Source organism: Chaetodon auriga, chromosome 10 (assembly GCF_051107435.1).
Source record: "Chaetodon auriga isolate fChaAug3 chromosome 10, fChaAug3.hap1, whole genome shotgun sequence".
NCBI classification, from domain to species: Eukaryota; Metazoa; Chordata; class Actinopteri; order Chaetodontiformes; family Chaetodontidae; genus Chaetodon; species Chaetodon auriga.
In genome coordinates, this window is record NC_135083.1 from 1635001 (window position 1) to 1661438 (window position 26438).

General features: G+C 46.7%; 4 protein-coding genes across 14 annotated transcripts in view; 3 read left to right on the forward strand and 1 right to left on the reverse strand.

Moving 5' to 3' along the window:
* Positions 1-1701, forward strand: part of LOC143326826 (neural cell adhesion molecule L1.1-like) — a 39578-nt gene extending 37877 nt beyond the window's left edge. For both annotated transcript variants that reach the window (XM_076740781.1, XM_076740782.1), the window contains one exon: positions 1-1701. This exon is cut by the window's left edge and continues 2278 nt beyond it. The gene's annotated coding sequence lies outside the window, so the exon portion shown is untranslated.
* A 1656-nt stretch (positions 1702-3357) lies between these two features.
* LOC143326827 (6-phosphofructo-2-kinase/fructose-2,6-bisphosphatase-like) lies at positions 3358-15843 on the forward strand. Of its 6 annotated transcripts, none has more exons than XM_076740787.1 (14): positions 3358-3830; positions 7186-7311; positions 7600-7696; positions 7885-7951; positions 8688-8762; positions 8852-8908; positions 9764-9885; positions 10764-10971; positions 11045-11191; positions 11308-11412; positions 12026-12155; positions 12456-12518; positions 12644-12708; positions 12872-15843. In XM_076740787.1, the coding sequence occupies exons 1-14, from the start codon at positions 3749-3751 to the stop codon at positions 12929-12931; spliced, it is 1404 nt and encodes a 467-aa protein (XP_076596902.1). In that variant the 5' UTR covers positions 3358-3748; the 3' UTR covers positions 12932-15843. The 6 variants fall into 6 exon arrangements, with proteins under 6 accessions (XP_076596902.1, XP_076596899.1, XP_076596898.1 ...); XM_076740784.1 differs by having other exon boundaries at positions 3494-3830; positions 7885-7975; XM_076740783.1 differs by lacking the exon at positions 3358-3830 and adding an exon at positions 3887-6081 and having other exon boundaries at positions 7885-7975.
* On the reverse strand, positions 15767-19433 carry ndnl2 (necdin-like 2). Of its 4 annotated transcripts, none has more exons than XM_076740791.1 (11): positions 19360-19433; positions 19008-19071; positions 18256-18348; positions 18092-18155; positions 17705-17784; positions 17523-17617; positions 17334-17413; positions 17155-17197; positions 16993-17055; positions 16193-16307; positions 15767-16044 (listed from the first exon to the last, which is right to left on the reverse strand). In XM_076740791.1, exons 2-11 carry the CDS (start codon positions 19056-19058, stop codon positions 15949-15951), a joined length of 780 nt encoding a protein of 259 aa, XP_076596906.1. In that variant the 5' UTR covers positions 19059-19071; positions 19360-19433; the 3' UTR covers positions 15767-15948. The 4 variants fall into 4 exon arrangements, with proteins under 4 accessions (XP_076596906.1, XP_076596910.1, XP_076596907.1 ...); XM_076740795.1 differs by having other exon boundaries at positions 19008-19067; positions 19360-19406; XM_076740792.1 differs by having other exon boundaries at positions 19008-19067; positions 19296-19404.
* Positions 19434-20303: 870 nt separating this feature from the next.
* Positions 20304-26358, forward strand: LOC143326829 (mitochondrial carnitine/acylcarnitine carrier protein). Of its 2 annotated transcripts, none has more exons than XM_076740789.1 (9): positions 20304-20588; positions 22132-22224; positions 22569-22696; positions 23698-23788; positions 24243-24360; positions 24928-25000; positions 25204-25313; positions 25593-25714; positions 25831-26358. In XM_076740789.1, the coding sequence occupies exons 1-9, from the start codon at positions 20487-20489 to the stop codon at positions 25891-25893; spliced, it is 900 nt and encodes a 299-aa protein (XP_076596904.1). In that variant the 5' UTR covers positions 20304-20486; the 3' UTR covers positions 25894-26358. The 2 variants fall into 2 exon arrangements, with proteins under 2 accessions (XP_076596904.1, XP_076596905.1); XM_076740790.1 differs by having other exon boundaries at positions 24249-24360; positions 25831-26339.
* The last annotated feature ends 80 nt before the right edge of the window (positions 26359-26438 follow it).

Consider the following 26438-nt stretch of genomic DNA (forward strand, 5'->3'; position numbering starts at 1 on the left):
GGAGGAGGAGGAGGAGGAGGAGGAGGAGTTGACAGACATGGAGAATCTGACGTGTCGTTCTCTGAATGTAAATAGAACCTTGAGATTGTCATTTTTTATTTCCATTGCTTCTTTTATAAGATGATCAAATTGTAATTTTTTTTATTCTGCTCTGTTTGAGTTGGTGCTGCAGCGCTCCTTCGCCGACCTGCTGCAGCCTTTGTATCATACACCCCCGCCCCCGCCCCACACCATCGTCTCCTCTTGGGTTTTCCTCTCGTGTCCATTAGTAGCTCAGAGACATTTAGAGAAGACTAGAATCATAGCGAGAACAAGCACCCTCCTTCATCGAGTTTCTTTATAGCGCTTAGAGATGCAGCAGATGATATCGATTATTAACAAGTGCTGTCATAAATGTTAACATTTATACACCTGGCCAGGGTGGCGCTGTTTGGATGGACATGGGCGAGATGCGTTGATGTCCTCTGCAGCCCTGGATGGAGCGATACTGGAAATCAATCTTAATACGTAGAGGGTTTATTTTTGTGGCCTCGCCGCACCGGACAAACTCGGTCTGACAGATCATGTGAGGCAGGATTTCCACGCAGGGACCTCCCACGTGTTTGGACCCGGAGCTGAAGTTTGTTTCTAATGTTTGTGGAGCAGAGAGGGACCGGAGAGACGAGCCTGATGAGCAGAGAGCGGTTCAGCTCATGATGCTGTTTACTTTCTGTTTTTATTACTGTCAGCAAACCCCATGAAAGACTGACACCAACAGCGTGTTAGTCCGTCCCTCAGCACTGTCTGACTTCCTGTCTGTGGCCCTCAGCTCCAAGCCCATTGGCTCCTGGTGAAGACCTTAATCTGTAAATTACCCTCACGAAAAGATTCAGTCATTTTCTCGACCAGCTGTTCACTGCGGCTTTTAACAGCCAAACAGGAGGGAGTAGAACGTTTGTTTGGGACTATTTTCAGCGGTGGATGAATACAGGTTTGGTGTCGAGGACGGTGTGTGTGGGGCCGAGTCAGAATAAACTGCAGAGTGTGTGTTCGTGGTGATGAGGGAACAACAGTGTGTCTCACTGGTGTGTTTTAATGGCTCAGAGGAGGAAGATCTGTGAGGCTTTCAGGCTCGTTAGCAGAGACATTCATTCATGAAGAGACATTCAGAGAACGCATTCATGCAGTTTGACGTGTTTCATGTTGAGCTGATAATCACAGCAGTAATCACACTGAGCTGTCTGTTATCCGTCCACACAGTGTCTCCACGTGGGTTTAGACTTCAGTCCACAGCGAAACACCTGAAAAACAGCTAAATCTCCTTTTCTTCTTGCTGACACGACGGTTGTCTTAGCGTGGACGCGCCCTCAGTTTGAGGCCTGTCATGTCTTCTGGTCGGTAAACTGGACATGACAGGAAACAGCTGGACGTTTGCCTTTCTTTGGATCAGCTGGTTTGAACTGAACTGGCAGACTAAAGGACACAGGACCATGAAAGTGGCCTCGTTCAGTGTAATAACCCACAGTCCAACATGTTGCCTTGTTAAACGTCTCCCGGGTCTCGGTCCAGCTCCCGTCTGTCTCTCTGCTCCTGATGCTGTCTGTCCGTCCGTCTGCCCGTCTCTGCCGCAGCCTTCTTTTATACATATAAACACGTTGGGAAAAAACAGAAAAACTCTTAAAAAAGAAAAAGACAAAAAACTTTAGGTATAAATAACAATACTGCTGATGATAACAACAACAGCGCTACTGTCAGATACGATGACGCCGTCAGTATTGTCATCAGTAGCGATGAAATGAATCAGTATCACAGGATCCAGCAGGGACGTGATAACAGATGTATGTGTGTGTGTGTGTGTGTGTGTGTGTGTGAAGGGAGGGGGGCCGGGGAGACGAGGGGTTCAGCGCTCAAACACACACACACACACACACACACACACACAGAGGGGGGTGTGGTGGGGGGTGGGAGGTGTACTGCAATATTAAGGTGTGCTGATGTTGTACCTGCTTGTTGCATTGTGCGCTGTACTGTAGCCGACAAACTAACCCCAGACTGTCAACTAATAATAAACATGGACTACGCATATCCTCAACGGACCTGAGCCGGGCCTCTTTTCTCTGGTGTGTGTGTGCGTGTGTGTGTCACAAAGGTAGACAGTGTGTGTGAAGATGGAATGCAGTGGAACAGGAAGCCACACCTGAACCTTTGGCCCCGCTGGACTCACGTGTGAAGCTCGGCCTTCCCACATTCTTTGAGCTGCTTCGCTGCTCATTTTCTCCTCCAACAGGACGCTTTTCATCCTTCACCTGAAGCCTCTTTCAGGCTGAACCCTCAGAAAGCGAACGACCAACAAGAAGTTCAAGATGAAATGTGTCCAAGCCCTTTAGAGCCAGGTCCTGATCTGACCACCGGCAGCACCTGGACATGCAGAGCCAGGATCTCCAAACCTGTGAACAACAAACACGTCTTCAGCTGAACCACTGAAACATCACTGCTGCAGAGAAGCACCTTCATGGGCTCATTGTCGTCACAGTTTGCTTAATTTTAGGCAATAAAATGACTTGTTTAGGTAAAGGGAAGGATTGTGGTTTAAAAAAAGTATGTTTTTGGCTTTGGGTCTCACACGGGACACGACCAGCGGATTCCTGGATGACAGTTCCGCGTTTGTTTGATCCCACCTGAGCGGCCGTTTTCCTGGTGAGGACGGCCTGATCTGCTCCTCACCTGCAGCTCAGCTGTCGGCCATGGTGCAGGTGAGGTTGAAGGAAAGATGGCGGTCTGGGTTCAGATAAAGTCTTTGTTAAGGTGAGACGACCTTTTCATTAAACGGGTCAGAACCAAAGCAGCAGGAGACGTTTCGTCATGAGACCCTCCCTCCTCTGAGTGCTGCTTCGATATTTACTGTGACATGTTCATCACATCCTGCACAGGATACAGCTAATGTGTACACAGTAGTGGGAGAAGTATACAGAACTTAAAGTACTCAGTATGCAGAATGCTCAACTTCAGAATCGTAAATAATAGATTATCATCTCGTTTAACTTTATCCACAGCTGAGCAGCTGAACTCAGGATGTAGGAGGATCAATACTATGAATCTGCAGGATAACTGTATGTATACGTGTACTGTATAGGACAGCTGCAGATACTGAAGCTGTCATATAAATGTGGTGGAGTGAAAGTACCCACTGATACCCTCTGATGGTACATCAAGTTCCCTCTAGTGTAGCCCGTCAGCTCCGCATCCAGCTGGTGCTCTCTCAGCCCTGGACCTCGAGGACGCCACAGCTCCAAACTGTACTTAAGTACAGTACTCGAGTAAATGTACTTTGTTACTTTCCATCTCTGTAAATGTGAGTGTATCTGCTAAAACACACACACACACACACACACAGGAGAGAGCGCGCAGCATCAGCAGGAAGCTCTCCAGAGACACGTTTCATGAGGGGTTAAACCTGGAGGACCAGTTTCCCTGACGCAGACTCTGTGTGTGTGCGTGTGTGTGTGTGTGAGTGTGTGTGTGTGTGTGTGTGTGTGCGACCGGGGGAATACTAAACCGAAGGCAGGTCTCTGATGAGGAGGACCAACATTTTGGGACAAACTGTCGAGGCTGTCTGTAAACCGGCGACCATCACGCAGCCACAGAGCGGAGGCAGGGACACAGTCTGTCCGTGCTACACACACACACACACACACACACACACACACACACACACACACACACACACTAATATAACACACACACGGTCCGCCAGGAATAGATTTGGAGGATGAACGGAGCGCAGATTACGCAAGACGGGACGGAGCCGCAGGGGGGCGCGGGGAGGACGCTCCGGTTCCAGCGGCCGCACGGTGAGTGACAGTGACGCGCGCGCGCGCGCGCACACACACACACACACACACACACACACACACACACACACACACACACAGCTGACGACGGAGCATGGCCACGTTAACTAACATGCATCTTAGTTATGTAATATAAACATGCACCTTCCCGCACGCGCGCATAGACGCACGTTTCCTCCTGTTTTCATTCATTTGCGTGCGAGAGAGAGACACTGTGCGCGTGCGCGGCCCGGTGACGCAAACTGTTGATCACTGTCAACGATCAGTGAACAGAGCGCGTGGTTGTCATCGCCGCCCCTCCGGCCGGGCTGACGCGGAATAAAAACAAACACTCAGCCACATGAGCGCTCACACGCGCTGCTGCAGCCCGCACACACACACACAAACACACACACACACACGTCTGCGCCATTATGTAAGTGATGTGGTATTTTTGCGGGAGCCTATGAGATTTTGGGAGCTGTCCAACATATGGTGCAGCATGTGCTGCTCGCGTCTCCTGCCGCACCGCGCACCGCGGACGTGCTGAGCGGCGGTCCGGTGAGGAGGAGGAGGAGGAGGAGGGAGGCACACCGGAGAGGAGAGAGTGTGACCGCGTGGTGTACGACGTCTTGCGGGGTTATCGGGTGGGTATTTTGGGAGGGGGAGGCTGTCTTGTGATGAGAAGCGACCCACGTGGTTTCTGGTTCTCTGCGTGAAGAAACAAATGGAGTCCAAGGAGAACGTGCCACCGGTGCGGCGGCCGCGGCGCGTGCGGTGTGAGAGCACAGGTGAGGTTTGACCTGAGAGCTTCAAGAGCAGACAGATGAATAACCTGAGATCGATCTCTCTCTCTCTCTCTCTCTCTCTCTCTCTCTCTCTCTCTCTCACACACACACACACACACACACACACACACACACACACACACACACTGCTTGCATGACATTTTTCGACGTTTTTCTTTTTTTCTGGGAAACATGACGTGAACTGTGTTTGATGTGAGCTGAAACTTTAAGTGGAAAAAGTAGCACTACAAGTGAAGTACTACAAGCTACAAGTACTGCAAGTAAAACTCCTGCATGCAGCTTCTTACTCAAGTAAAAGTCAGGAGGAAAAGTACATCTACTCAAATACTGTACAATGTTGTACTTTGTACTCCTCTCCAGTTAAACTGCAGTAAAAAGTTTGAACATGAAAATACACACAGTCGTCTTATACAACCTGATGTATTGGTAGAGACTGAGCTACCCAACAGTATACAGAGAGGTTAGAATAAAGCCCAAATAAACTTGTTCAATCTTATGTATTTGAATGCATCATATGAAGGAGACCTTGCATGAAGCTGCAGCCTCAAACGTGGCAGATTAAAACAAGAATGATCAGAAATCAATCAGCAGAAGCCAGAAATATGCGGATTTATAGTCTCCAACTCAATGGCTCTCGAGCCTACATTTCCCACAATGCAACAGACATGCAACATTGATCAGCCTTCTAAGTGCTCACACGCATTTTTTTTTCAGTATTTTAAATCCAGGATTGTTTACATTCATCTTTTACTACCGAGCAGTTTTCTTCTTCTCTGCCTTTTGTTTGTGCATCGCTGTGTTTCCTGGTGTGTTGCTGCCACCTGTTGGTCATCAGTGGAACAGCTTTCAGTGAAAATATACCAGTGTTGTATAAATGTAGTTAAAGTGAAAGTACTCATTATGCACAGTTGTCTGAGCGCTGCTTACATCTGGATACTTTCTAAGGTGAGCAGCACACACACACACACACACACACAGCTGGTTTATGATACTTAATCAGTCTGATGAAATCTTGACAAGCGGTTCAGCTCGGTTGTTCCTGGTTTGTCACGCTACACCACTTCCTGTATGCCGGGGCAAAGTTTACAGTTGGTGATTGGCTGATGATCTCATCCTGGGCTTTACCAGAACAGTTAACATGACTGACAGGTTATCCGACCAATCAGAGGCAGTCCATCCTCTACAAGGAGCCAAACAGGTGTGCTGACTCACTCAGATCTCCTCCCCCTCTGACATCAGGTGAGAGAGTTCAAAATCTGTAAGCACACCTGGAGAGCTCCTCTTTATTTCGTCCTCCTGTTCAACACACACACACACACACACACACAAAGTACTGAGGTTTTATACACACACTCACCTGGCTGTTGAAGCCATGTCAGACACACAAAGAAAACTGACTCAGAATCCTCTGGAGAAGACCTGGGTCCCATGGATGAAAAGCAGGCTGAGCCAGCGCAGAGGCTGTGAGTACACACACACACACACAGTTTCAGTCTGGCGAGTTGATACTCGTGCATTGAAGGAGGTGTTGGACAGTTTTGGGAGCAGAGCGGCTGCTCTCCTCACACTGCTGGTGGTGTGTTCGGGCTCCGTCAGAGACCGGACGGCCGTTCACCCCAAAGGTTCACTGTGAGAGCACGAGGACGCTCCAACACTGAAGCTCATGATGATCCCAACACTTTCAAATCAGCAAATACAGCTCTGAAGGCGATGCAACATGACGGTGCTGCACTAACGATTGTTTTCTTAGTGGATTAACAGTGATGGGAGAGGCATTCAGATCCTTCCTTCGGCAAAAAAACTCAATTACATGAAACATTTCAGGTCTGTTATCAACAAAATGTCCTGTTCCTGTGTCTGATGTGTGACTCTGTGTGAGATCAGAGCAGCAGTTTACTGTACAGGTGAGGCCAGCTAACAAACCAGGTATTCGTTTTACGATCGAGAAGAAGACCAGCAAATATGCAGATTTGAGATGCTCGAACAAGCTCTAGATTCAGCTCATAAAAGCTCAACATTTGTAGACGTGTTTCCTGGAAAGTGATTTAACGACAGCGGCTGAACTGACAAATTTCCAGAGAAAAGCATTTCTCAGTGCTGTTGTTGATGCCGTTTGATTGGCGTGTGTTGCCTGCAGTGTAGGAAGTGAGTGCTGCACACGGACAACACTGATGATCAGCATGTGAAATGATAGTTACACCAAGCAAAGCATTCAAAACGCGTCTTTTGTGAAACCAAAACTCAGATACTCAGTTTATAATCAAATATGACAAAAAAAAAAAGCTCATTAGAGCAAAAGTTAGTCCATTGTCAGAATATGTTCATGTACGTTTCGTGGATTTTGCGTCATTTGGAGCCAGGCTCGCTCTTTCCCTCCGTTCCCAGTCTTTGTGCTAAGCTAAGCTAACCTGCTGCTGGCTGGCTGACAGACGGCATCAGACTCCTCCTGTCAGTCAAACAACATGTCTGAGGTGCATCATTAAGTTTTCCACCATCAGTGTTGAATTTCTGCCTTAACCTCCACACAAAGGGTGTTAATGCTCCGTCTGCGTGTTTCTGTGTTTCAGCATCGGTGCCCCAGTTCACCAACTCCCCGACCATGATAGTGATGGTGGGACTGCCGGCGAGGGGGAAGACCTACATCTCCAAGAAGCTGACCAGATACCTGAACTGGATCGGCGTTCCAACCAAAGGTATCGCGTGACGCCCTGACTACCTTCAACCGTCCTGTGATGCAGACTCTGGACTGCTCTGCTGTTTATTTGTGACAGAGATTCACCAGTTTGATTCAAAAACAGCGAAATGTTAGTGTGTGAGTGGACACAGTGGACGCTGCTTTGCATCAAACTGGAAGATGTTTCTCTTATTTTGCGCTTGTTTAGCAGCAGCATTAATGCATCACTCCGCCTCTTTCTGCTTTGAATGCACACGTTTCAGAAACTTTGGTCAGTGGTTGAGCTGATTTGGTGTTTCTTCTGCAGTGTTCAATGTTGGCCAGTACAGACGAGACGCCACGCGTTCCTACAACAGCTTCGAGTTCTTCAGAGCCGACAACACAGAGGCCATGAAGATACGCAAGTACGAACCGTCACAGCAGCTTAACGCCGGCGGCGTGTGACCGTACGCGTCTCGTTTCCTGAGAACGTAAAGCGGTCAGATCTGTGGGAAACCAGTCTGGAAGTGTGAGCGTGTGGGGGAGCGACTGGGATGCAGATCAGACCGTGTGCGTTGCATTACTGATGTTCGTTGTCTGTTTCTGCTCTCAGGGCCTGTGCTGTCGCTGCCCTGAAGGACGTCTGCGACTACTTCACCAGAGTGCAGGGCCAGGTCGCGGTGAGTGGAACCTTTGAAGTGGCTGTAATCAATATTTTCATAATGGAAATGTATGAAATGACACAGTGAAACCAGTGCGAGAGGAGTCGATCGTAGTGATGAATGATCAGCTGAATCTGCAGCCTGACCCTAAAGAGTCAGATAGAGGAGACCAAAGACAGAGCAGAAAGAGAGAGAACGTTCATCAGGTGACACAAACAGGACTCAAGGTGACTGATCGTGATCACCGGATAAAATGTAGAGAAGCAGCTGTTTGCTACAAGTTCGACTTCAGAGGTGCCGATATATCAAAATCTAAAAAAAACCCGTCAGGCTTCTTCACAGATTCACAGCTAACAAACGTCTGTTCAGTCTGTAAACACCACCACTGTTTTAATACACAGAAGAATTCTTCTGATTTCCATATTTTTCTGTTTCCGATATCAGTTACATAAAACTGAGCTGCGTCGTTTCCCGTCAATCCTTCATGTGCAGGAACGGGAACGGCGGCCACACACAGTGACGACTGACGTACTTCATTACTTGATTCAACCACATCGAATGGCTGCTGACCAGAATAAAAATCCTATTTCTAAGTCTGATATAGTATTGAGTATCAAGTATGGAGTTTGACACATTTGGCCCTTACAGGCACCTGTAGTTCCTTTTTAACATCTGAAGTCCAAAAGGCTTTGGTTCATTTATTTTTCAGTCCAAACACACTCGGTCACTTATTTGTCTTATTTGTCTCTGGAAGGTCTTCGATGCCACCAACACCACCACCGAGCGCAGAGACGTCATCCTCAGCTTTGCCAAAGAAAACGGTTACAAGGTTTGTTGTTTTTCTCTTTTTTTTTTAACGAATGAAAACCTGAAAAAAATCTGAACTCTGCCTCAATTTCTTTTTTCTCACCTGCTCAGGTTTTCTTTGTGGAGTCAATATGTGACGATCCAGAAATCATCGCTGAGAATATTAAAGTAAGTGTGTGTGCATGCGTGTGTGTGTGTGCGTGTGCGTGTGTGTGTGTGTGTGTGCGTGTGTGTGTGTGTGTGTGTGTGTGTGTGTGTGTGTGCGTGTGTGTGCCGGAAGCCGAGGCTGCAGGAACACTGTGGGACTTGTACTGATTTGGAGCCAGGAGCAGCTTGAACTGGGGCCCAGAGTGTTTCTCTTTGTCGCTGTGGAACAAACTGAACTGAGGGCTCGTCGCTCAGATTCTGCCAGGTCACGTGTGTCCAAACAGGATCACCGGCACATATGGAGAGCAGCTCTCCTGCTGCCATCAGCCGCATATTCTCAGCTCATTTTCGTTGAATGCACTTTAGCTCAATTCATTTCAATTGTTTTCCTCATTTAATACATTAGAAAATAAGTGCTGTGATAGAAGAAACAGTCCGTGTTGTGTTAATTTCCTGTGCTGCTGTGTTTGCTGTGCACACGCTGAATCAACAAGCCAGAGCTTCAACATTTGCTCAGCCAGGAAACTGTTTCCTGGCTGAGATGGAGATAAAAATATCTTCCAGATAAATCCTTGTTTCAAATTCACCTTCATTTTCCATCATTTCTTCAGTCTTTCTGAGGCTCGTTGGATTCATTGAATCAGATTTAAGATTTCTGTCTGATTTTGATTTTGAATTAATCAAGTTGTTGACGTCCATAAACGTACAAAATTTACAGTAAATTTGATCAGTGAAGAGCATTTTAAGATATGAAAGGAAGCAATGTGAGTATGAATAGAGAAATGTCCCCTGTGAGGTCGGACGTAAGACGAGGACGTGTGCTGCGGTCTTTAGTCTCTGGAGCCCTTCAAACCTCCTCTGTCTCTAAATATGCAGCAGGTGAAGCTGAGCAGCCCCGACTACGCAGGCTGTGACAAAGAGGAGGCCGTGGCTGACTTCCTGAAGAGGATCGAGTGTTACAAGATGACCTACATCCCTCTGGATGACAACAAGGACAGGTGACGGCGTCCAGCCTTCCTGTTTCCGTCCACGCTGGACGGGGCCCAGCGCTCCCTTCACATCCAGGGCCGATGAAAGAAGCAGCCTGTTGTTTTTGGAGCGAGGGGTGCAGTGGTGATGTGGAGGTCCGGGTGTTGGTGTTGGTTGTTTCCAGACCTCAAAGGGTTTTTCCGCATTATGGGAAACACACTTCCTGTCTTTCTACCTGTGAATTGGATGAGCAGATCGATGCTCGTGTCCGTTCATTGGCAGCACAGCGAGGCTCGCTCAGAAAATATCTCCTGTGTTAATCTGACAGTTTGTAGTTTTATGGGGGAAAGCGAGTTTCTTGACTGGCTGCAGTGACTTTCTGGAGGCTCCTCTAGTCGCCTGGTAGCCTCACAGTGGCAACAAGACGGAGGAGTCGACTCCACCCGGCCAAAAAGTCCCACACACAAACACATGAACTTAAAAGGTGTTAATGAGCGAGCCTCATGGGTGCTGGTGGGTGGATTCAGACAGAGCTAGGCTAGCTGTTTCCCCCCGTCTCCAGTCTTTATGCTAAGCTAAGCTAACAGGCTTGAGGCTGTAGCTCCATATTTATCTTACAGACACGAGGGTCGATCTTCTCATCTGACTCTTAGCAAGGCGGTGAATAGATGTGTGGAGCTGTTACTTCACGTTTTAAATGCTCACCCGAACCTCACTCATGACGTATTTGCTAAAATCTGGATCTTTCCCTCATCATAACCATATTGTTCTTACTGTCAATAAATTCCACAAAAAGCCCAAAACCTACAATGCTGCCGACGAATGCGGATCAATCCGCAGCTGAAAATAGTCCCCGGTCCCCCATTTGCACAAAATGAGTTCCGGCCTTCTTCTCGTCTTCATGCAGGAACTTGTCGTACATCAAGATCTTCAACGTGGGCAGCAGGTACCTGGTGAACCGGGTCCAGGACCACATTCAGAGCAGGATAGTCTACTACCTCATGAACATCCACGTCACCCCGAGATCCATCTACCTGTGTCGCCACGGAGAGAGCGAGCTGAACCTCGTGGGTCGCATCGGGGGAGACACGGGGCTGTCGTCTCGTGGGGTGAAGGTGAGGAGCGTTTGGCGTTTGTGGACTGAAGGTGTCACGCTTCCTGTTTGTGTTCTCACGTCCTCTCCTTCAGTTTGCCAGCGCTCTGGGCGAGTACATGCGTGGGCAGTCCATCAGAGACCTGAAGGTGTGGACGAGCCACATGAAGAGGACCATCCAGACTGCAGAGGCTCTGGGAGTCCAGTACGAGCAGTGGAAGGCCCTCAACGAGATCGACGCTGTGAGTGCTGGCCGACTAAAAACCGAAGAGCACAAACGTCGACGTGAACTCGACTCTTCATGTTCTGTCATTTCTGTTTGTGTGTGACTCTGTTTCTCTGTGTTTTTGTGCCTCAGGGGGTTTGTGAAGAAATGACGTATGAAGAGATTCAGGAGAATTACCCAGAGGAGTTTGCACTGAGGGACCAAGACAAGTATCGCTACCGCTACCCGAAAGGAGAGGTGAGGAAGGACGGAGGAATCAGCAAGACGAGGCCGCCCTTCATCGCCTTTTCCCCTCAGTCCATTTAACTCACGACATCAGCGAAAAACATGAGCTAATTTAGTGTTTTAATTGATTTCAAACCCTGAGCTTCTTTCCAGGAGCCACATGATGCTAAAGTGACGAGTTCACGACGAAGAGTAGAGAGAAATACTGTTTCTGTAGTATCTCCATTGATGAAAAGCAAACACGGTAAACAAAATGGTGACCGTGGTTACACCTGCTGAGCATCAGCACGTTAGCATTGTCATCGCGAACATGTTAGCATTTAGCTCAAAGCAGCGTCTTGTCTAAGCACAGAGCTGCTAGCATCTTTATATTCATCAGAAATAAGAAGAAGAAATAAAAAATAGAGAAAAATATCAGTTTCCCACACAAAGATGTTTGATCCATAATTATTTAAAAGCTGCATGTCCTCACGTTTGATCCATAGAAACCAGCGAATGCATCTTTACTTGATTTTTAACTTAAACGATGACTCTGTCATTGAAATGTTTGATTAAATTTCGGACCATCGTTTAACAAACCTGTCTGTCTGTCTCTCTGTCCGTCCGTCCGTCTGTGTACCGCCAGTCGTACGAGGACCTTGTCCAGCGTCTGGAGCCGGTCATCATGGAGCTGGAGAGGCAGGAGAACGTTTTAGTCATCTGTCATCAGGCCGTTATGAGATGTCTGCTCGCCTACTTCCTGGACAAGAGTGCTGGTGAGAGAAAATGCGTTCATTCAGAGCAGCGCCACTCAGGTCTCACCCATTTCCACACAGCATCTCACCTTTTTCATGGTTTCCTCCTGAGAACACCGTCCTGCTACAGCACCAAATGTGGATTCATCCGCAGCTGAAAATAGTCCCAACAAATCCTCTGTTTCCTCCTGCAGCAGTTTGAGGGAATCACTGAACCTTTTTTAACCATGAAACTAAATATTTGAGGTGTTTTTAGAGATGAAGCCAAACATCTAATTCTGATTAAACAAAAATGTTTTTTCCTCGTTTCCTGTGTGTCAGATGAGCTGCCGTACCTGAAGTGTCCCCTCCACACGGTGCTGAAACTCACCCCGGTCGCCTACGGTCAGTCTGGACGTTTATCCTCTCACGTGACGGCAGCTCCTCTGTCTCCTTCCTTTAATCTCCTCACGTGTCGTCAGCATCGTGACTCTCTTTGACGCTGATGTTGGTCTCTTTTTGTCCCTCAGGTTGTAAAGTGGAGTCTGTCTTCCTCAACATTGAAGCTGTCAACACACACAGGGACAAACCAGTGGTAAGTCCAGTCAGGTGGTCAAACTGAAGGTGTAACGTTTGGGACAAACACAAACTCTGTAACAGCGAATTCATTGGTGAAAAGACAAACCTGTAACAGTTCCTCCAGGCTCGCTGAAAACTGCACGTTGGCGTCAGATGAACTGAGTTTGTCTCTTCCTCAGAACGTGGACGTGGACAGGGAGCCGGCGGAGGCGCTGGAGACGGTCCCAGATCACATCTAGAGGAGGAGACGCAGCGGTCTCACGTCCACCCACCCTCATGGAAAGTGGCCTTTCTTTTAATTTAAGTAATCGTAGCGTTCGTTGTTGTCATTTGTGAAAAGGACAAACTGTGTGTTGTGTGAAAATTAGACATTTTTCTTGTACAACCACGATTCCAAGAAGTCGGACGCTGCATAAAAGGCAAATTCATGAGAATGAGATCATTTGTGGAGCCTTTTTGACATAAACTCAACTGAAAACAAGTTGGGACAGGAGCAACAAAAGACTGGGAAAGATGTGGAACGCTCCAAAAACACCTGTTTGGAACATTCCACAGGTAAACAGGCTGATTGGTGACAGGTGAGAGGATCATGGTTGGGGATGAAAGGGGCATCCTGGAAAGGCTCAGCTGTTCATAGAGGATGGAGCGAGGTTCACCACTTTGTGAACACATGATTATGACTGATTCTGGCTTTATTTCCGTGTCGGCAGCGCTCCGCCTGTTTTGGAATCGGGGTTGTAGATGCACTTTATAACGCAGGACTCAGGCCAGATGTCTGAGATATGAAGAAGCTTCTTTACTGTGAAAATGAAATGCTCGCACTGAACGCCGGCCATGTGACCAAACGCTCCTCTTCCTCTACTAACGCAATAACCAGCATGACACCGTTAACCTCTGACCCCGAACAGACGGGTCGGTTTGAACCATCTGCATCACGTTACCTCGGCTCGTCATTCAGAGCCGCAGCAGTCAGCAGATATGCCTTTTGATTGGCTGTGGTGTTTTTACCTGTAGTCTCAGTGGTGCAAAGAGGAAGGAGAGTTTTCAGTGTTGACTTTGGAAACAATGCTGAAGGAAACTTTAAGGAATAGTTTGACTTTGTGAGAAATACGCGTATTCACTCTTGATCAGATCGTTACCACTCGTTTGTACACTTAACATGAAGCTACAGTGAGGAGATGTTAGCTTAGCTTAGCATGAAGACTGGAAGCAGGCTCACATTGGTACCAGGCTGTAGCTGTAAAGTTGGACATTTTAATATGGGGTCTATGGGAACTTACTTACTTTTGAAGCCAGCTTCAGTAGCCATGTGAGGAACTGCAGTTTTTAGCAACGCTGCCTTCATTTTTCAGGCCTGGAGGTCAGAGGTCAGTTCAGTGCACTGGTTACATCCCTTCTTACCAGCCCCCAGTCTTCTTCTGCACTGACTTTGTTGACACATTATAGTGTTTCTTGGTGCCGTTTATCAGGGGAATAGTGACGAAGCAGTAAGATGTGCATCCTGTTGTGAAATCATTGCTCTTTCGTGCTACGAGTGGTCAAAAACCCCACAGGCACCTTGAATTAGCTTCACTGAGGAAGCATTAGAAATCATAAAATCCTCAGGAGACAGATGACTGGAAACACATTCTGACAGTCTGAAAACTGATTCACTCTTTATGCTAAGCTAAGCTAAGCTAAGCTAAGGGCCCGCCTGTTCCTGTTTACCGTTCAGACACGAGTGGTATCGATCTTTTCAACGAGAACGCGAGTTTCCCAAAGCGAGGCTCTGTTCCTTCACTCGGCCTGTGAGCTCCAGTCATTTCCTGTCACGTCTCCACATTCAGAGGTGCTTCATACGAGTATCCACGAGACAAAAGAACCACAGACCCACCAACCTGAGTAAAACCACAGGAGACGTTTGGCACTTTAACTGCCCGACACCGTGATGTGCCTCCCTCGGGTCAGACAGGCGTGATTTCTCTATGCACCCCCCACACGCAGACCCTCCCTGCAGGCCTTCCACCGTCTGTCCTGTTTTTAACTGACGTGGGTCATTTTTAATAAGAAACCAGAGGGGACCTGGTGCAACATGTTTTTTAACTACGTGTCAGAGATGGCTGGCTGTTTGCTGCTGAGGGATCAGGTTTACTTTGGTTTTAGGTCAAATCTGGGGCCTGTTTCACGAAGCTAGTCTGACTCCATGTGGCTGTCTTTGGGTTGTCAGTGATCCTGGATACCTGGTTATCAAGCTACAGCTAACTTGAGGTTTACACAACGAGCTCTGTTCTAAATGATAAAGACAACAGCGGGTCCACTTTTTATGTCAGTTAATTAGAGAATGGTTTGATTTTATAGGACAACAGTTTAAAAGACAGTGAAACAAAGCAGCTATAAAAGCCTCAGAATGTATTTAGTGTTGGAAACTGTCCCTCAGGACAGACAGCCTGTAACCGCTTTGTCGTGAACTCACTGATTTATAGGACTTGACGGTCTTTCCAGTGATCTGATTGGCCAGGAGTCGCGCTGCTGACATGTTTTGATTTGATCCTCTGAAGTTTACCTGCTGAGGAGCAGATCAGCGCTGCAGCATCGACCTGTGGTCTGTAAAAGTGAACCAGCGTCACGATACCAGAAAACCCGAGTTCAGCCTGGTCAGACGCGGCTTCGTGGTGCGGCCCCCCCGGCGTGCGCGTCGTCACATGCATCAGTGTTACATTCTACCCTTACTTTTTGCCATCTTGGGGAGCAATAGAAGATTTTCTCAGGGGCTCTTGATGTTGAAAAAAGGGAGCCAGCAGCCGTCAGTGTGTAAACAAGCGCATGAACTTCCTCCCGGTGAAGTCATCCCTTTAAAACGCTCTTCCTGTCAGCGGAAGCTAATCCACGGTGTCAGACCAGCGAACTCGTGCTGTGTTTGGTCAGATCAGGCTGTACGTGAGGTCACGGCGCCGCCGCCGCCGTCCTGCTCTCGACTCTGTAAACGTGCCTGTGTGTCATGTCGCCGCTGCGATGTCGAGCGGCATCGAGCGTACTTGAGAGAAACGAATGAGAAGACAATGTCAAGCAATGCAATCACTGATGTTGAATCTATGTTAAAGACTTTATTTTCTGAACTTGAAAATAACTGTTACCTTAAAGTCCAGGCAATAAAATACAAATGGATACCTGACGTCCTGTGTGTGCTATTAAATGTCCCTGAACGGAGAAACAGTAAAAAACATGACATGTAACATAACGAGGGTCTGAACGGCGAGGCGCTGCAGCACTGGGACGCTCATCTCTGGCTGCTGGTGCTGGCCTGGGATGAACTGGGGCTGGAGTGAGCTTCTCTGTAGTGCTGACTCCAGCTCTGAGGGTCCTGCTCATACAGCTGAAACCAAACAACAGCAAAGCTTCATTATGGACAAACACTCCGTTTACTGACCGACTGCAAGTACAGCAGCAGGCAGGTACACGCTGTTAGTCCCAATGCACACACACACACACGCACACGCGCACACACACACACAGATACTCACCTGACCCATGAACTCGAGGATTTTGGCTTTTGACACTTCTACTTGGGCGCGTTGACCCCATTGGACTGTGTGCTCCACGGGCTCTGTGTGAGGGACTCGCAGAAACTCCAGGTACCTACACACACACACACACACACACACACACACACACACACACACACACACACACACACACACACACACACACAGCCTGATGTTAAACATGTTTCACGTTGATCTCAGTCAGTCTGTTGTGTTTTCAGTTGCAGGAATCTCACAATCTCTGAACGAAACATGAAAAATAAGAAGCAAACTACTCTGACTGTACCAGGAAGTGCAGTGAGTCTGCAGCACCACACACAACTACACACACACAACAAAACAACGCAGTGGTAATGTTTGGAGTCAGTGCTGGTCCAGCTGGTCCAGCCACTCTGCTGTAGTGGTCTGGTTTGTGCTGGTCTCCTGCTGCTCTGTGGTGTGGTATAAACCAGAGTCTACGGTCTGACAGACACTGGCTCTGAACACACCAGTGACCCCAGCGGGCCTCGAACCTGTGACCATCTGATCACAGATCTGCTGATTAGACCACTGAGCTGTCACCCGGCTGAGGGTGAAACAGTCATTCAGTCATTCAGACTACGATCACACACTCTAACCCACTGTGGAACTTTTGAAAAGGACTACAAAGCACTGTTGGTCCTCGCCGCAGCCTCGACTCAGCAGCTCACTGACACATTTAATATGAATTTAAATGAAACACACAGACACCTGTGTGACTGTAGGCGTGTGACCTGGTTTCTGTGTGCGTTCGTTCTTACTTTTGCCGCACAAACTCGTCTGTGACCAACTTCTTCACGTCGCCGAAGTCTTCGTGCTTCTCTCTGGACACGTTTTGCATCGTCAGCGTGAACAGAAACAAAAGACAAAGTCATGAATACGTCAGGTCGTGTGACGCTCAGGTGCGATCAGGTGATCCTTACCCGGGGTCAACGCGGAGCTTCTTCAGAACGTTCCAGATTAAAGCTGCAGAACAAAAAACAACCAGACGTTTGTCCTCGTGGTCTTTGCTCGCACAGGTCACACTCATCATTAACACAGCGGCTGGATGAGTGAGAGTCTGTCATCATGCAGAAATGAACAGTTCAAAGGTTTCACTCACTTTCTCGGGCGACGCCTCCTTTCATGAAAATAACGCTGAGGATGACAAACAGCAGACCGGTCTTTGGATTGGTGAGGCTGCTGCAAACACAAGGACAGCAAAGAGTCTTCAGCAGATTTTTAATGTGACGGTAAAAACTGACGCCATTCAGGAAAAATTCAAGCGACAGCGTTTAACAGAGAAACTCACTTGATGGGTGAGGCTCCCTCAGGCGTCTCCAGATTATTGACGAGTATGTACACCTGATTTTTGGGATCAATTATGACCAGTTTGAGGCCAAATACCTGGTTGAAAAAGAGCAAAACTGGTTCCATGTCATGTTTACTTGATACGAGAATATTTAGCTGATTCCAGTGTCGTCGAGAACAAACCTGCTCAAAAGTGCGAGCTGCTCTCTTCATGATCTCAGGGTAGATGTGTCTGTACTCCTTCACCACGTTTTTCACGAGGTCTGAAAGGACAGAGAGAGATTATTTATGACAGTTTGGAAACACACATTTCACTTTTCACCTTAGATTTGCATGTCTTCAGGAGGTCATGAGAGAAATGTCCACGTGTACCAATGGCTCATTTGGAGGTTTGTTGATAAAAATTTTGGACCAACACCCCAGAATTGCTGCTATGACATGGATTTAAAACCAACCAATCAGAATAACCAAGCATTAACTGAAACATCTGAAGTGAATCTGACGCCGGTCTCAGACGGAGGTGTGACGGGCAGTGAACTGCTGTCATCGCAGTGATGTTTGTGGCTGTACCTGCTCGCCGCACAGGAATCTTCTTCTGGTCCTTCACCAGGAAGTACTGCACCACCTCAGCTGTCTGCAGGACAGACAGACACGCTGTGAGAATCACTCACTAAGGAAAACCAAATTCAGGCTTTTAATCAAAGTAACTGTGTGGGTTTCTGTGTGTCCGTTACCTTTTGGTCCACCTGTGCAGCTGTGAGCCTCTCCAGCCCTCTCTGCACCTGCGACGTACTCGGCAGAGTGAACGTCGTGTCTTCATCGTCTTCCTGAGCCACAAAGAAGCACATGAACGTCAGCTGAAACCGCTTTTAAACTGTCTAACACAACCCTACGGTCATAATCACACAGAACGACGCTCAGCATGTTGTCACCTAACAGACCACCTGGATTTACCGTCCACCCCCATGTTCTGTCACTCATACGGCAGCTGGACTCTTCTGCGTAAACCTCATCAAAGCTACACATAAAAGCAGGTATGGAGAAACCGCTGCAGTGCTGCAGCATGTTGGATGAACGGGCTCACGACACCATGAGAAATGACTCAGAAACAGAGCATTACCACCTGAGCGGAGGTCTAAAGTCGCTCCAGCCTTTTAAAATCAAGAGTTATGAAAACAAACAAATACTACGTCAACAAAACAAACTACGTTCAGCTCTTGTCGAGCGTCACAGAGGTGAAACTGAGGATTCAGAGGCTCCATTTGTACACAAGACAATTTAAGTCCCTCACAGCGTCTTTGCTCTTGTTCCTAATGTTAAACTTTACGTAAAGCTTCATCCAGGAACTTTTTGATTTGGGGTTGCATTAATATTGAACTTGTCTGCACACCTGTACCAGCAGTCAGTAAACCTGTGTGACCCTGACAGGCTTCAGGGCTGCAGAAGAAGCTGAACACGCTCAAACGAAGGAGACGGAGGCGCTTACTCTGCTCTGGGTGGAGGTCCGTGTGTTGACCGGCTTCTTTCTCTGCGTCATGGCGGCACCCTGCCTGACAAACACGATAAAATATATCCACTGGCAGCCCGAAAAGCTTCATGAGGCGTTAAACAAACAAAATACATCAATTAAAACTGAATTTAAGACGGTCAGAGGACACGAAAGTCACACGGTGAACGTTAAAGCTACTGCGACGTTAGCTCGGCGACTGAGCTCGTTAGCTAAAGCTAACAGTTTTAAAATAAAAATCTAACTCAACTAACTTTAAACCTTCACTTCTGGCTCAGCAGTCTGCAGTAACGTGTGTGAATCAACCCGTTCTCAGAAAAATTTCACTCACTTTGCCTACATGCAAACTCCTCAGTCGTTTCCAAACAGTCAATATTTTGGCGCCAGTTGATGACGTAGTATGAGCGTGCCGGCTTTTTTTTTTTTTCTTTATTGAAACGAGTGAAGATAACAGTGACAGTGACAGTGTGCAGGGACATGTAGTCTACAAATAAAGCAACAGACCAAATAACGTTAACACACATAAACAAAGCCGATAAGAAATAATCAGGAAAGAAACAATCAAACCAGACATTGATATCAATAATACGTCAAATGTTGATCACACAGAGAGTTATTTCTGGGCTTCACTGTACCACCAAATTTAATATGGATTTCCTTAAAAATAAACCCAAATTTGACAACTTCTCCAATGCAAAAGGCCAAAAGTAATTACTAATGAGTATTATTACCGGTGATCATCAGTGGAATGTTCCGTTTCTTAAACCCACAGCCTAAAATCTTTGATGTTGCAACTAATTTGTAGAATTAGCGCCAATTTGATATGTTTATGATACAGAAATAAATGACCAGAAATAACAGTATATCTGCCTCAGACTGGCATCAGTCATGTTTTGGTGCCTCTAAACGTAGGGCACAAGTTTGAACTATATTTTAATAATTGAGACAAATTAGTTCTGAAATGATCTCATTCTTAAATGTTGGAATACATACCAGCTGCATACAGTCATACTGAAATGACCACAAGAACATTTTCATCAAATACTTCACTTAATACGGAAAATCATCATTTTAATACGGGCTTAAAACTTTATGTGCATGTTTTCAATCTAAAGACTAGTTTACAGATAAATATTTGACCTGACATTGTAATTTATTGAACTTTTCATACATGAAGCTTTTCTGTTCTGCGTTAAATCCCTCCTCAGAGGAGGTGGGACATAAACTCAGCTCCATTCATGGGAAGAGACAAAGTCCAGCGTCGGAGCGGACTGTGCGTGGCAGCAGGCAGACGGACAGACAGACAGACAGACGGACAGACAGACAGGCTGCGCGTCTCACCTCACACACACGCGCGCGCACTCACGCACGCACAGGCAGAGCGGGTGAGCGCGGAGCGTCGCGGCGGTGAGAGGTGGACCGGGGCCCAGCTGTCTGGACTGGCCATGCGGAGACAGGATGGGGGAAGAGGCAAGAGTTTCTCCGCTGAAGAACTTCGTGGCTGGGGGCGTCGCCGGAGCCTGTCTGCTGCTGGCCGGACACCCGCTGGACACCATCAAGGTGAGACTGCGGCTCATGTGCTGTGAGACCATCTGCAATTTCACACAAGTTTACTTAGAGGACATCACGGAAATGTCCTGTACTCCTGGTTTCCTGGTTTCCAGCCGTTGTTGGGGACTTTACTCTGGACTTTGTTTGGTTTTAAAGAGACTCAAGGTGGAAAAGTCAGTGATCAGAAGTAGGTGCTGAGGAGATTATTGATAAAGCAGCTTAAGATGTCACCAAAGCCACGAGGCTGCTACTAGAAAGAGACGAGCAGTGGTGTAGTAGTGTTAGATTAGGCTATTTATACAAGACAAGGTCAGATTAGGGCTGCAGCTCCAGATTATTTCCTGTTATCCAAATGTTTGGTCCATCAAAGGTCAGAAAACTGTGAAAAAGTTCTGTTATTATTTCTGAAAGGGACATCAGGTGATATCATCCCACCTGAGAGGCTGAAACCTGCAAATATTTGCCTTCTGTTCAGTTTGTTTTCGGCTGTTTGCAGATTTCTTTCATCTTTAAGACAAACAGCATTAGTTGACTGAACAGCAGCCTTTCCAGTCCTACAGAGACCAGACGACGCCACACACACACACACACACACACACACACACACACACACACACACACACACACACACACACAGCTTACAGCACCCGATGACGCCCATGAAAACATTTCAACAAAACCAGCAAAAACTTTTAACTTTGTGTAAAATGTGATTGAAATCTGAAGGTCGTAGATTTTTTGTCCTCCTCTGTGGACAGCGACCCCTCACCTCACCTCACCTCACCTCACCTCACCTCACCTCACCTCACCTCACCTCACCTCACGAGTCTCACACTTTCTGAATTTTGATCTGATTTGTGTGATTCAACAGTTATTATCAGTATATCAATTATTTTGTCAACACAATAGTGATATTGTGCCCAAAACTCAGAGATATTCAAGTTTTTCTTGAGCCTTATTTGGCTGCTTGTTCATAAAGAGAACTGCATGATATTAGTATTCATTTTGATATTGATTAGTGATAATCTGCTGATTCTGAGACGTCAGTGTCATAAATCCCAAAGTGAAATCTTCAAATTCAAGTTTTTCTCAACAACAGTCCAAAAAATATGAATCTTACAAAGACATTAACAAGAGAAAAGCATATTTACACAAACTGGAACTGTTGAAAAATGACTGATAAATAAAAAGCTGACTGATGCTGTTGACTAATGGATTAATTGACTTATTATCTCAGCTGTGATAATGAGTGTAGCCTGTAGATAAAGTGTGCGTCAGGTTTGAACACTGACATTAATAATAAGATACATTGATCAGATTTATTGAACTCTCACATGTAAATATTGATATGTGCATCAGAAATGCAGTCGGACTCTAAACGTCTGAACGTTTGTCTGACGGCTGTTTGTTATCAGTGACCTCGAGCTGTAGACACTGATGGGTGTTTCCCTTATCTTATGTCTGAACAATCCTCCCCTCACACACTCAGAGACCTGTGTGTGCGTGTGTGTGTGTGTGTGTGTGTAGCTGACCTTTCTAATTCATTTTGCAGGTGAGGCTTCAAACGCAGCCCAAAGCCTCCTGTGCTCAGTATGTGCTCTACACTGGAACATATGACTGCTTCCGTAAGACGGTATCCAAAGAGGTAAACGCACCCAGACACACACACACACACACACACACGCACGCACGCACGCACGCACGCACGCACGCACGCACGCACGCACGCACGCACGCATGACGTCATTCAAAGAGCTCCAGCCAAAGCTCAAGAGATCGAAAACGTGATGGAAATCAGACATTTGTTTCAGTTTCACACCTTAATGTGAGGAAGGTCGCAGCCTCTTCATCACTCACCTCATTTTTGAATTTCTGCTGTTTACACTTTTTTATCGGCACAGAAAGTCTCACCAGTTTAAGACAATTGTTGTGTGTGTGTGTGTGTGTGTGTGTGTGTGTGCGTGTGTGTGTGCGTGTGTGTGTGTCCAGGGTGTCCTCGGCCTCTATAAAGGTATGGGGGCTCCTCTGGCGGGTGTGGCTCCTATGATGGCCATCAGTTTCTTTGGGTTCGGCCTGGGAAAACAGCTCCAGCAGACAGACCCTGAAAAACCCCTAACGTATGTAAGCACACACACACACACACACACACACACACACACACACATACACACACACACACACACAGACACACACACACACACACACACACACAGACACACACAGACACACACACACACAGACACACACACACAGACACACACACACACACACACACACACACACCCACAGACACACACACACACACACACACACACACACACACACACACACACACTCAGAGTTGTAGAGAGTCTCTTTCTCAGTGTGTTGATAATACCTGGAATATGAGCTCTATATATAAGCATTCCTCTGTGGCCCTCCCCCCTGCTTTCATTGGTGTGTTTGATGCCTCACACCCCCTCTACACCCCCTCTACCCCCCCCTACCCCCCCGTGCTCATGTTACCGTGCCACCTCCCACCGCCCCTGTTCTCAGCTCCTTTTATCAGGACTCCATCCGCTCCTCTGTCTATATTTATATGTGCCAGTGTCACATGTGCTGGAGACCACCGGTAGCCTCACACCAGGGAGATTTTTGCTCCTCGTGTTTCTGAAAACCACCTTGACTGTAAAGCCCTCCGCGGAGGGCGCAGCGCTGCAGCCCCTCCTCCCCCAGCGCAGCGCTCCATGCACGTTTGTTTTCGGTTAATTTTGCCTGGAGAGGATGAGCATGTTAAAGGCTGTTTTGCCTCAGCAAACATAATTAGCAAAGATAACCATGCTAACATGCTAAACATTACACCTGCTTAGTATTAACATGCTAGCATTGTCACTGTGCACATGTTAGCATGCTGATGTTAGCATTTAGCACAAAGCACGGCCTCACAGAGCTGCTGGTGTGACTGTAGACTGACTGAAGGTTCAATGAAAATGGAGCCGATTGCGTATTTCAAAGCTGCTCGAATCAATAATTTCATCAGAGCAGCGACTGCTCGTTCTGTGAAAGGCTTCTCTCTGATTTTCTCCTGACGCTGTGGGACCTCAGCTCTCTCAAAGTGATTCTGTTCTGTCCTATTCAGGCACACTCAAATATTCTTGTCTGGCTGTCTGGCAGGCGTCTTCACGACAGTGATTGTGGCTCCAGGAGAGAGAATCAAATGTTTACTGCAGGTGAAGAGTGTGTGTGTGTGTGTGTGTGTGTGTGTGTGTGTGTGTGTGTGTGTGTGTGTGTGTTGATGTTGATGCAAACAATGTTTGGATTTGGAATATTGTTTCATTAGATGTGAAATAAGTTACTGTCTCATTTGAACTGAAACTAATGATTCTTTCCATTCTGGATCAATCTGCTGATCATTTTCTCCATTGATCGATGGAACGATGGATCGATGGATCGATGGATCGATCGTTTGCTTTGAAACATTGTGAAAATAGAGAGAAATGCGGTCTCAATGAGCCCAAAGTGACACCTTCACCGTGTTTGTTTGGTCGAACCAACAAACACATTCAGATCATTATTAGCAGCAAATATAACAGTTTGGAACTCAAGTATTTGTTTACTCTCTGTATACTTTTCATGTCCTCTGTATAACATGAATGAAAGTACTTAGAGTACTGTGTTTTCCAGGTGCAGGCTAGCAGTGGCAAGGTGAGGTACTCAGGTCCACTGGACTGTGCGGTCAGGCTCTATAAGGAGCAGGGGATCCGCAGTGTGTACAGAGGGACTGTGCTGACTCTCATCAGAGGTACACGAGTGTGTGTGTGTGTGTGTGTGTGTGTGTGTGTGTGTGTGTGTGTGTGTGTGTGTGTGTGCGTGTGTGTTTAAAAAGTACTCGGATGCTTTTCTCAAGTAAAAGCACACAAGTTAACATAATGTTTATCATGTTATTAGGTTATAGTTATTGATTATATTATTGATCACTTCAGTGTTGCAGAGGGTGAAGGTGGAGCTAATTTTAACGCCTCATGTACTGCTGGATATCTTAACCTATAATAATACATCAGGATTTATTATCTGCAACATAACTAGTGACTAAGATAAGATAAGATAAGCTAAGATGTATATTAGCAAACATAAATCCCGCAGCAGTGCAAACAGCAGGTTTGTGCTACATTAAATTGAGTGATGCTGGAGTTAAACAGCAGTTTTAGTGTAATGTCGTGGAGCGAAGTGTAAAGTACCATAAAACATGTACTTACTGTGTTAATGTACTTCTGTCTGTCAGTGTCAGTTTATAACTGGCTTTATTGGTGCGACTGTTGCATCCAAAGGGCAGCGCAGACTCACAGCCGGGTCTCTGTCTCTCCCTCAGATGTGCCTTCTAATGGGCTGTACTTCCTGACGTATGAATACCTGAAAAACTTCCTGACTCCGGAGGGTCAAAGGTCAGTAACTAGAAACTGGTAATTATTCTCCTGTGAAAACATTCGATGTTTGAGCTCCTCAGATGTTTGGTTTTCTGCTTTTCCTTTGAATGATCTCAATGTATTTGTAATTATTTATGAATGTTGTGAAGTCGAAGTTTCTGTGAAGTCTCGTAAAGCTCATGATGTCTCACCACGTGTGTCTGTGTGTCTTCATCTGTCAGTGTTTCTCAGCTCAGCACTCCCAACATCCTCCTGGCTGGTGGCGTAGCGGGAATATTAAACTGGACCATCGCTCTTCCTCCAGACGTCCTCAAGTCCAACTTCCAGACAGGTGAGTCAGTCAGAGACTCCACGCTGAGCTCCACGCTGAGCTCTGAAAAGACAACAGGAAGTCAGAGACAGGAGAGGAAGACCTCGCTGTGATACATGTACCCGCCTACTCACACTCACACACACACACACACACACACACACACACACACACACACACACACACATACATCAGCATGTATGTTGTACTTGTTACACAGAAACACTGGTCAGCAGGCTGTTACAGGTGTGTGTGTGTGTGTGTGTGTGTGTGTGTGTGTGTGTGTGTGTGTGTGTACAGCTGCAGATGGGAAGTACAGAGGTCTAGTGGACGTCCTGAGAACGCTGCTCAGAGAAGAAGGACCGACAGCCCTCTATAAGGGATTCAACGCCGTCTTCCTGCGAGCCTTCCCTGCCAACGCGGTGAATCTGCGTTCTCATGTTGCTCTCATGTCATTCTCTCATGTTCCTGCTCCTCTGCTGCCGTCCTTCTATGTCCTCACTGAAACAGCTTGTTCTCTCTCTTCTTCCTCCCTCAGGCCTGTTTTTTGGGGTTTGAGGTGGCTTTGAAAGGACTGAACGCGCTCGCACCCAGCTGGTGAAATGAGTTTGTAGGTGCAGAGTGTGAAAGTGGCCACCGGTCTGGACCAGCCTGTTTCTCTGTGCCACACACTGTGCTGCAAGTGTTTTACGTCTTTGGTCACGTGTCAGGATGTCATGTAATTATTGTATTCTTAAGGTGATTTTAAGTTTCATTTTTTAAGTGGTCATCTTTTGTAATCAGGATTGTACCTTCACTTTGTGTGAGTACGACATAAACACACATATCAGTGTATGAGTTTGAGCTGTGGTGTGAATATGAATATATTTTTTGGCAGGTCGGTCGGAGCCTTGTGTTTACAAACTGTTTGTAATATTTATAAAATGTCAGATAATTGTCATTTTACAGGGTTTGAACATGTTTCTAATCTGCACGCTCTGCCGACAGTCACTATTTATTTCTGCTGGGTGGAGGCTTGTTTGGGGGGGAGTTTTTTAAGCTTTGTGATTAAAGAGTTTTGAATTATAAATACAAAGAGTGAGTGTCCACTACTTTGAGGTCATTTGTCGTATGATAATATGCACAAACAGCACAGTGGAAATAAAG

What these genes read in the sequence shown, in the direction of transcription:
- ndnl2 (XM_076740791.1), bottom strand. Translation starts at nt 19,058, where the DNA reads ATGACGCAGAGAAAGAAGCCGGTCAACACACGGACCTCCACCCAGAGC. An exon ending in GAGGGAGCCTCACCCATCAA is followed by an intron (nt 17,414 to 17,522) that starts GTGAGTTTCTCT and finishes TTGTGTTTGCAG; the next exon opens with CAGCCTCACCAATCCAAAGA. An exon ending in AAGCTCCGCGTTGACCCCGG is followed by an intron (nt 17,056 to 17,154) that starts GTAAGGATCACC and finishes AAACGTGTCCAG; the next exon opens with AGAGAAGCACGAAGACTTCG.
- LOC143326827 (XM_076740783.1), top strand. Translation starts at nt 5,991, where the DNA reads ATGTCAGACACACAAAGAAAACTGACTCAGAATCCTCTGGAGAAGACC. An exon ending in GATCGGCGTTCCAACCAAAG is followed by an intron (nt 7,312 to 7,599) that starts GTATCGCGTGAC and finishes TTTCTTCTGCAG; the next exon opens with TGTTCAATGTTGGCCAGTAC. An exon ending in TGTCGTCTCGTGGGGTGAAG is followed by an intron (nt 10,972 to 11,044) that starts GTGAGGAGCGTT and finishes CCTCTCCTTCAG; the next exon opens with TTTGCCAGCGCTCTGGGCGA.
- LOC143326829 (XM_076740789.1), top strand. Translation starts at nt 20,487, where the DNA reads ATGGGGGAAGAGGCAAGAGTTTCTCCGCTGAAGAACTTCGTGGCTGGG. An exon ending in ACCCGCTGGACACCATCAAG is followed by an intron (nt 20,589 to 22,131) that starts GTGAGACTGCGG and finishes TTCATTTTGCAG; the next exon opens with GTGAGGCTTCAAACGCAGCC. An exon ending in CAAGTCCAACTTCCAGACAG is followed by an intron (nt 25,314 to 25,592) that starts GTGAGTCAGTCA and finishes GTGTGTGTACAG; the next exon opens with CTGCAGATGGGAAGTACAGA.